This window comes from Montipora capricornis, chromosome 6 (genome assembly GCF_036669925.1).
Source record: "Montipora capricornis isolate CH-2021 chromosome 6, ASM3666992v2, whole genome shotgun sequence".
NCBI lineage: Eukaryota > Metazoa > Cnidaria > Anthozoa > Scleractinia > Acroporidae > Montipora > Montipora capricornis.
The window spans coordinates 55,983,882-55,993,881 of NC_090888.1; the positions used below are offsets into that span (position 1 = coordinate 55,983,882).

At 41.8% G+C, this 10,000-nt stretch overlaps 2 protein-coding genes and 1 long non-coding RNA gene across 3 annotated transcripts in view; 2 read left to right on the forward strand and 1 right to left on the reverse strand.

The window, feature by feature from the left end:
* Positions 1-149: 149 nt before the first annotated feature.
* LOC138052617 (uncharacterized) lies at positions 150-2,084 on the forward strand. The gene has a single exon (XM_068899159.1). It carries the CDS (start codon positions 227-229, stop codon positions 1,826-1,828), a length of 1,602 nt encoding a protein of 533 aa, XP_068755260.1. The 5' UTR covers positions 150-226; the 3' UTR covers positions 1,829-2,084.
* A 2,458-nt stretch (positions 2,085-4,542) lies between these two features.
* On the forward strand, positions 4,543-8,063 carry LOC138050672 (uncharacterized). Its single transcript, XM_068896980.1, has one exon. It carries the CDS (start codon positions 4,976-4,978, stop codon positions 6,563-6,565), a length of 1,590 nt encoding a protein of 529 aa, XP_068753081.1. The 5' UTR covers positions 4,543-4,975; the 3' UTR covers positions 6,566-8,063.
* A 1,017-nt stretch (positions 8,064-9,080) lies between these two features.
* Positions 9,081-10,000, reverse strand: part of LOC138052627 (uncharacterized) — an 8,181-nt gene continuing 7,261 nt past the window's right edge. The window contains exon 2 of the long non-coding RNA XR_011133124.1: positions 9,081-9,619. This is a non-coding gene — a long non-coding RNA (uncharacterized lncRNA). The remainder of the gene's footprint in view (positions 9,620-10,000) is intronic.

The following is a 10,000-nucleotide window of genomic DNA, read 5'->3' on the forward strand; positions in this document are numbered from 1 at the left end:
TTAAGTTTAAATAATGGTCTTTTTAGAGCACATAACAATTTGACGATGATCTTTATTTTTCATGTACTCATGGTCATCCAAACGCTGTCCTTCAGCCGCTGGAAACTGAAAAAACCTTCAACGGCACAGACTCTGGGGACGAGAATGATGTAACTTCCGTCATTTCCGGCCTCGCGTTTTTTCACTTTCTTCGGTTTCTTCCAAGAACTTCTTCAAAGGATCAAATATGTTGGAGGCTGTTGTAGCATTTTTTGTCTACATCGTCGAGAGTTTTACCGGTAGCGTTCTAGAAAATTCGCCAACAACACCTTGCGGGTCACAGAATTTTCAAGACGATAACTCCCAGATAGAACCACTACTTGTTCAACAGCGTTCCACCTTAGAAGATTTTACAAACTTCGATCCAAACGATGCAATATTCCAAGAGTTCGATCCTCCTTTGGATGCTTGTGGAAGTATGGCTTGGAAGGAGTCTCGACCATCTGGGTGGACGTCGTTTGTGTCTTGTTTTAGGGCCATTTTTCTAATGCAGTTAATAATTGGATCCAGTATCGGTTTACTCGCAATCGCAGTGGTAGTTGTAGATTTCAATACAGCCGACCTTTGCTATGAAAAGACATTCCGCTGGAATAGTATGCCGCGGGTGATTCAGAGCATTCGAGTTACTAGCCAATCTGTCGAAGGTTTTATTATCGAGCTGTGGCATTTTTCCATCATGCTCTGCATGTTCGGATATTCTGTTTTGAAAGATCTGAACCTCCTTGCGATCAACCTCTTGGCGGCTTTCGCAGATGCTAGCTATCGACTCTGCTTGCAAGTATTTGGTATTTATAAACAGCCCTGGATGTCCTACCCTTTAAATGTTCTTTTCAGCTTAGTTGTATTCGGAAACAGCATAATCATCGCCAAGCACCTTATGTCATCCCACACACTAGTTCAAGAGCAAACTAAGAAGAAACTGCTCAAAATGACATTTCTCTTAGGACTACAATTCTTTGTGGGTATACCAGCCGCTTTTGTTCTGGTTTACTGGATATTTCCATGGTACAACAGCAAAAGCGAGATGGAAAAAGTTTTTATCGCTGGAGCGTGCCCTTTGCTCCTTTCGCTCCCCAAAGTTATAGCACGCGCCCTTGCCCCAAAATTTGAGCTTGTTCATCCAGGCTTCCTTTACCTCTTGGTAGGATGCCTCTATTCGAGTTCGGCCATTGTCTTCCGAGTTATGCAAGCCGAGCTGACGAGCTTTGGGCTTTTCGTTGCTTTAGGAGTGGGCCATGCAGTGATTGATCTTGTGGAACGCTTAACTGTCACAATGCGAGATTACATATGGGACTTCATGTACAAAATACTCTTCCGGTGTAACAGGTCACAAACTGTTACCTTGTCCCCAAGGAATTCTCGCACGCCGCGAAGCATGCGTTTTGTAGCTGATGTTAGCATTCAGCTGCTCCTCACGGAGGCCACAGCTCTGGTATCGGCGGTGGGGTTTATTCAGGTCTACAAGTTTATGTATCCCGATGTTTTAAACCAGCCTGTCTCGTTTCTTATCTGGGGATTTATCGAGCGCTGCGCCACCGGTCTGGCCATTGATGTAGTTTTCAACACCGTATCAGTATGGCTACAGGTCACTCTTTTCAATGTCGCTGTTCTAAAAGTTTGGAACTCAGATAACTGGCGAGCCCATGTTATCGCCAACGTAGTTTTCACCATAATGTCATTACTCTACTTTACAGAATATCTTTTTGCCATTATCAGAACGAAAAATGACCATCATACAGCAATAAGGTTTGCTTTCAACTGTTCCCTACCTTTTTCTCGGAATTCATGAGTCATACTACTGAAGCCGGTCGTCAAAATAATGAAAGTTAAATTCAAGGGCACCAAACGAGCAAATGAAGCCAAAATCCTTTGAGAGACATTTCTAGGCTCCTTGCAATGTTTATAAAGATAGTCTAAAGGGACGCTATTTGATTTGTTCAGAAATCTTATCTGAAAATTGAAGTGCCCGAAAATTTTAGGGAATGACATTTTCATTTCAGAAATTGCTAGCTGAACGTGGCCTTCTAAGAACTTCCCAGGAACCATTTGCTCATCCGAAACCTTTAGGTGACCTTTTTAAGTGCCAAAAAATGCAGAAAAATCCCTTCCGAACACGTAGGGGACTACTTTTCTGTGGTCGCGTATCTTTTAGGTGATGCCGGTTTAATAGAAAATTCTATAGCTGTTTAGCAACATAGAACGGAAATTCTTAGAATACTTTGACTCTCCCGAACACATATTTGACTGAAGATTATCGATGGGTGCCACTATAAATTTACCGTGATGTAATGTATTCGTTTTTGCCTAAAACAGGGCAGCCTGCAAAAAATGTGCTGGGTCTGATCACAGTCTACACACGTCATTCTAAACTGTTACGGAAACTGCATGAGTTATAATAATCTGGATTGCTCTCAACCCATAATTAAATATATGTATAAATGTAGTCTTCTTTTTCTTTTCATGTAGTCCTAGGTTTAAGGTTATGCATGTAAGTATCATTTAAATATCTACGCTTAGTTACTTAAGATGTATATTCAATGTTTCTTTTTTTTCTCTATTGTTTCCACAATTTGATAATTTTTGAAATCATTAAGGCATGGTGTTCGCTAGTTCTACTATTTTGTGCTTCAGTTTAAGATCCCGACCCCTGAGCCACCGATAAGTTCTCGCAATGTCAATATCAGCCATCTCTGTTCTGTGGGGGGTATTTGCCTTTCCAGTGCATTAGTTTTCTAATTTTATGTCACTTGAGCTATGTGGGATAGTTTGGCTAGTTCCTACCTTGCCTTGCTGCCATGTTTGTCATGTCATTCTGTTCATTAAGGATTTGAGCTGTTCATGTTAATAATAATAATAATAATAACTTTATTTAAGTCTGAAGGTAGTTTTGCCGAGCACGAGTGCTCTGCTAATTGGGGAAACTACAAATCAACTGAAATCAGAACTCCCCACAAATAAAATCAAATGTTGGTTTTTAAGGAGATGGGAAAACCTCTCAGAGTGGAGGAGAAAGCCAACAAGCTCAACCCACATATGGCGTCGAATCCGGGAATCGATCCACATTGGTGGAAGGCGAGTGCTCTCACCACTGCGCCAGCGTTGCTCCTAATGCGATCCACGATAGCCAGCGTTTGGGAATTCTCTCTGATGACACGCGACGATGTTTTTGAGCCACGAACAGGAACCAGAAGTGAACATTTCGCATGCCAGGCCAGTAGTCTCTGCCAGATTTGTAAACTAATCGTCTCAAAGAGCGAAAAGATAATCAGCCGTTTTAATGTCGTATTGTCAAGACTCGTTAGAAAGGAAAAGAGCTAACTTCCATTTGCCGTCACTACTGCTGTCCTGCCATGCAAAATGTTCACTTCAGGTTGCTGTCCGCGTCTGTCAAAAACGTTACCATCGCGTCTAGTTCACTGTCACTTGAAACAACTTGAAGTCCGGCTGGGATGCCATATTTTTCTCGAACACGCCAAACGCTTGTGCTATCTTTTGACATAGAAATGTGATCATATATGCGCTATAAAAGATGAATCATCCGTTGCACAACTATGTCATGTGTGCGCTTTGGTTAACTTCGCCCATGCGCTTTACAAGCGCAAAAAAAACACGAAGCCGTAATTTAAACTCGGGCGTTCCCTGAAAAGCCCGAGTAACTTAGCACAAACGGTTGTGCAACGGACTTTGTTAGAAGGAAAGATTGCGTGACTAGTCACAAGGAGGAAAGCAACACTTCACTTGTATTCTGTCCTATGCTAAAGCGCCTAGTTGGCGTTCAGAACAAGGATGAGGAGTAAGGTTTTGGTCGCCATTTATGAAAGCAACCTCATTTCCAGAGCTTTGTCAAACTGCTCTCTGTCACTCGTGCCGAGCCTTTGTCACGCAAACCACTCGCGATTGCGTGACTAAACAATCCTCCCAATACTGAATCAAAGGGTGGGGAAGGAGGTTAAAAACAATTGAGAACGTTTCGGAGGAAATAAGTCTTTCACAAAAAAAATAAGAAACCGAACGTCCAACAGTTTGAGATTCGAAAGTTAAATCGAAAAGTAGGGTTAACTAAAATACCAAAAGGTTAAATACAAGAATTCGAGGAAGGGCTGGTGCTGAACCAGGTTATATTCCAAGCCTAATTACTGCTAGGAAATAATTTTTTTTTTTTTGCTAAGGAATCACGGTGTCTTGATCTTCAGTGGTAACGCGGGAAGAAGAGGAAGAAGCCGTTTTTACAAAGCAAAAGTTCGGATTCGAAATTGGTCAAAAAATAGGAGATTTTTTCTTACTTTCTCTGTTACTCGAAGTCCTGAGACACAATGTGTTATTACATTTAAGTCAAAAGACTGGTATTTTTAGAGCAAATAAGAATTTGGCGATGATCCTCCTTTGTCATGTAAAGCCTGGTATTTCCATATGATCTGCAACGGTCTGCGACCATCGGAAGCTGTCTGCGTCGGTCTTATCGCAGACGATCGTAAAGTAAACACAGGAGACGAAAGACAAGCTTATTACTAATCCTCTACGAAGCGAGGAGAAAAAGGAGCACACTTAACTTCAAGTTTGATTGGACGTGTTTCAAGGCGAACAATAGTGTGTCGCCGATAGGACACAGATCATCTCAGACACACGTTTCCATTAAAAAGTGTCTTAGTCGGAAGCGTCGTAATGGTCGGGAAAGTAGAACTAGATTCAACTTTCCCGATCGCCGCAGACGCCGGGCACAGATGTTTCCATATGATGTCTGCCACGTTGCGCAGATCTATCGGCGATCGTGTCGGAGACCTACCTTTGCAGATCATATGGAAACCAGACTTCTTAACCACTCTCAGCCGTCGGAAACTGAAAAAACCTCCAACGGCAAAGACCCTGGGGACGAGAATGATGTAACGTCACTAACACTTCCGGCTTCTGCAATTAAGTTGTTTTCGAAGGATCAAGTATGTTGGATGCTGTTGTAGCATTTTTTGCCTACATTGTCGAGAGCTTTACCGGTAGCGTTCTAGAAAACTCGCCAACAACGCCTTGCAGGTCACGGAATGTTCAAGAGATAGAACCGCTACTTGTTCAAGATCGTTCCACCTTAGAAGAATTTACAAAGTTCGATCCCAACGACACGATATTCCAAGAATTCGATCCTCCTTTGGATGCTCATGGAAGTATGGCTTGGAAGGAGTCTCGACCATCAGGGTGGAGGTCGTTTGTGTCGTGTTTTAGGGCCATTTTTCTAATGCAGTTAATAATTGGATCCAGTATCGGTTTACTCGCAATCGCAGTGGTAGTTGTAGATTTCAATACAGCCGACCTTTGCTATGAAAAGACATTCCGCTGGAATAGTATGCCGCGGGTGATTCAGAGCATTCGAGTCACTAGCCAATCTGTCGAAGGTTTTATTATCGAGCTATGGCATTTCTCTATCATGCTCTGCATGTTTGGATATTCTGTTTTGAAAGATCTGAACCTCCTTGCGATCAACCTCTTGGCGGCTTTCGCAGATGCTAGCTATCGACTCTGCTTGCAAGTATTTGGTATTTATAAACAGCCCTGGATGTCCTACCCTTTAAATGTTCTTTTCAGCTTAGTTGTATTCGGAAACAGCATGATCATCGCCAAGCACCTTATGTCATCCCACACGCCAGTTCAAGAGCAAACTAAGAAGAACCTGTTCAAAGTGACATTTCTCTTAGGACTTCAGTTCTTTGTGTCTATACCAGCCGCTTTTGTTCTGGTTTACAGCATATTTCCATGGTACAACAGCAAAAGCGAGATGGAAAAAGCTTTTATCGCTGGAGCGTGCCCTTTGCTCTTTTCTTTCCCCAAAGTTATAGCACGCGCCCTTGCCCCAAAATTTGAGCTTGTTCATCCAGGCCTCCTTTACCTTTTGGTAGGATGGCTCTATTCGAGTTCGGTCATTGTCTTCCGAGTTATGCAAGCCGAGCTGACGAGCTTTGGGCTTTTCGTTGCTTTAGGAGTGGGCCATGCAGTGATTGATCTTGTGGAACGCTTAACTGTCACAATGCGAGATTACATATGGGACTTCATGTACAAAATACTCTTCCGGTGTAACAGATCACAAACTGTTACTTTCTCCCCAAGGAATTCTCGCACGCCGCGAAGCATGCGTTTTGTAGCTGATGTTAGCATTCAGCTGCTCCTCTCGGAGCCCACAGCTCTAGTCTCGGCCGTTGGGCTTATTCAGGTCTACAAGTTTATGTATCCCGATGTTTCAAACCAACCTGTCTCGGATCTTATCTGGGGATTTATCGAGCGCTGCGTGACCGGTCTGGCCATTGATGTAGTTTTCAACACCGTATCAGTATTTCTACAGGTCACTCTTTTCAATGTCGCTGTTCTAAAAGTTTGGAACTCACATAACTGGCGAGCCCATGTTATCGCCAACGTAGTTTGTACCCTAATGACGGTACTCTACTTTACAGAATATCTTTTTGACATTATCAGAAGGAAAAATGACCATTATGCAGCAATAAGGTTTGCTTTCAACTGTTCCCTACCGTTTTCTCGGAATTCATGAGCCATACTACTGAAGCAGGTCGTCAAAATAATGAAAGTTAAATTCAAGGGCACCCAACGAGCAAATGAAGCCAAAAGCCTTTGAGAGACATTTCTAGGCTCCTTGCAATGTTTATAAAGATAGTCTAAAGGGACGTTATTTGATCTGTTCGGAAATCTTATCTGAAATCTTATCTGAAAATTGAAGTGCCCGAAAATTTCAAGGAATGATATTTTCATTTCAGAAATTGCTAGCTGAACGATGGCCTTCTAAGAACTTCCCAGCGAACCATTTGCTCATCCGAAACCGCCAGGTGACCATTTTAAGTGCCAGAAAATGCAAAAATATCACTTCCGAACACGTAGGGGTTTACTTTTCTGCGGTTGGGAATCTTTTAGGTGATGTTTTTAACAGATAATTCTGTAGCTGTTTAGCAACGTAGAACCGAAATTCTTCAAACAGTTTGTCTCTCCCTAGCACATATTTCACCAAAGAAGTTATCGTTGGGTGCCACTGTAAATTAACATGTAATGTATTTGTTTTTGCCGTCTGCACACGTCAGTCTAAACTGTTACGGAAACTGCCTGAGTTATAAAAATCTGGATTGCTGTTAACCCATATACTGAAATATATGTATAAAGGTAGTCTTCTTTTTCTTTTCATATAGTCCTAGGTTTAGGTTATGCAAGTAAGTATTATTTAGTTATCTACATGTAGGTACTTCAGAAGCACATGACCTTTGAACGTCTAACTTGCAACTCTTTGCCTTGAAACAAAGCTGGGCACTTTAGGACACCAATTTTATGCCCAAATATATGGACAAGAATAAGATCGAAGCTGCACGGGCGGGAAAATGCACAAGCTACAGTTACATCCAAATAAGGAAATCTTTAAACTCAAAAAACCCCAGTTCTGAACCAAAGTTAAACGCTTCAAATTTATGAGCTTCTGGTTACTTACTATTTAATACACAAGCAGGAATTATTTATCAGATATAAAAATGAGAGACATTCATCGAAAGAAATTCATCCGATTGGTCAAAACGGGTATTAAATATGGATAAGTAGTTTAATTAATGTGTATATTCAATTGACCGATTGCATAAATGGCGGCCAAAAATGTATTATTTTGTTTTGGTGCTAATTAGACTCACTAGCCTCGCTCTCGAACGACATTTCTATTGTATTTTGTCCATGCAAACGAGGTCTAGTTCAGTTCAAGGAAGGGTTACGTTTTCACAAACGTTGGCCGTGTAGCACTTATATTTCAACAGACTTAACTATTAGAGGGTAACATAAAGTGATAGTTTTCTACCCATGTGAACAATGTGAAAAATTTTCTAGTTCAGTTCGCCTGGGAATCGAAAAACACTCTGATATTGAGCTGCCATTTGTTCCAAGTCGATCTCCGACGAACAACTAGTGCGGCTTGTAGCCCAAGTTGGAATGTAAGGAGCTGTCACATTTAATTTCAGCAAGTAATTAGCTAAGGATGTAGTGTTGTACCTTTGTGTATTCAAGGCAAGGCAATAAATTCCTTACTATTTTCGTTTGTGTGTTTTACTTGGTATGGATTTAGGAAAGAAAGGGATAAGATAGAGGAACATGAAGCATTATGTGATGCCACTGATGCTTCATGTTCATTTGCATTCCATTGTTCATCTGTTTACCCCGCTATTTCCCTGGGGCCACGTTGAAATCCCTGCACGGGCCTAATTCACGTGTCTAGAGAATTTCATCCGATTGGTCAAAACGGGTATTGATTATTGAATATGGGTGAGTAGTCTCATTAATATGTATATTCAGTGTTTTCTTTTTTTTTTCTCCATTGTTTTCATAATTTGACAAGTTTTGTAATCATAATAGTATGGTGTTAGTTCTACTATTTTGTGCCCTTTTGTCTTCTTTTTTATCGATTCTATGTACTACTCATCTACGTCACTTAACTTCATTATGTTATGTTGCATGCTTTTGTTGGCACTCTTTGATCTTGTGTAACAATAAAACCCTCAGTCTCAGATTCACTTTAAGATCTCAACTCTTGAGCCAGTGATAGGTGTAGGAACTTTGCTGTATGTTACATAAACAAAAGGTCTGCGCGCATGCGCTTTTGTTATATTTTTGAGAGCACGTGCCCGAGAACATCTGGGAATGTATTCTATTTCTGATTTGTTTGCGAAGTTGTTCTGAAGGAATCTGACAAATAAATCTCCATACAGTCCAGTCTTTTTGTTACCGTTTTCGAGTATTCTGCAATAGGTTCTGGCAGTGTCAATATCCGCCATCTCTGTTCTGTTGGGGGTATTTGCCTTGCCATTGCCTTAGTTTTCTAATTTCCTGTCACTTGAGCTATTTATGATAGCTTCGCTGATTTGTAATGTCATTCTGGGGCCGGTTGCTCGACGGCTGGTTAGCGCTCACCGTTGATTAGGTGTCAAAACCTACAGGATTTCATGGTATTTAACGTTGGTTAGCGCTAACCATGCTTCGAGCAACCCGGGCCTGTTCATTAAGGATTTGAGCTGGGAATGCAGTAATAATAATAATAATCACTTTATTTAAGTCTGAAGGTAATTTTGCCGAGCACAAGTGCTCTACTAATTGGGGAAACTACAAATCAACTGAAATCCGAACTCCCCACAAATAAAATGAGATGTTGGTTTTTGAGGAGATGGGAAAACCGGAGTACAGGGGAAAAACCTCTCGGAGCGGAGGAGAAAACCAACAAGCTCAACCCACATATGGCGTCGAATCCGGGAATCGATCCCGGGCCACAGTTTCAGTTGATCTCAACCTGACTCGAGGGTTTCTCTTCGGGTGCTCCGGTTTTCCTCCCTCATCAAAATCGACTCACGGCCAATTAACATCTTGCTGTGGTGCTCTGCTCCGATATCAAATATGGACTGTATAGCGGCAGCCAGAGGCGCCTTTTCATGCTTTCAGCCGGATATCGTGAGCTGCGCCCTTTCGCAACTGATTCAGTCCTTAATACTTCAAGTAAAGGGTGATTAGCACTGCCTACCCCTTCTTCTTCTTCTTCTTCTTCTTCTTCTTAGCCGGCGTTTGGGAATTCTCTCTGATGGGAAAAGACAACGTTTTTGAGCCACTAAGGGAAATCAGAAGTGAACATTTCGCATGCCAGGCCAGTAGTCTCTGCCAGATTTGTAAACTAATCGTCTCAAAGAGCGAAAAGATAGTCGGCCGTTTTAATGTCGTATTGTTAAGACACGTTAGAAAGAAAAGAGCTAACATCTATTTGCCGTTCGTGGCTCAAAAACCGTGGGTCGCGTGCTTGAGCTCCCTATTAGGGAGCTTAAGCCATGTTGTTATTGCTAAGCATCTTTTCTCCCTTCGAGATGATTAGTTTAAAAATCTGGGAGACACTGCTGTCCTGGCATGCGAAATGTTCACTTCAGGTTGCTGTCCGCGTCTGTCAAAAACGTTACCATCGCGTCTA

Coding starts and splice junctions, on each gene's coding strand:
- LOC138052617 (XM_068899159.1), top strand. CDS start 227: ATGTTGGAGGCTGTTGTAGCATTTTTTGTCTACATCGTCGAGAGTTTT.
- LOC138050672 (XM_068896980.1), top strand. CDS start 4,976: ATGTTGGATGCTGTTGTAGCATTTTTTGCCTACATTGTCGAGAGCTTT.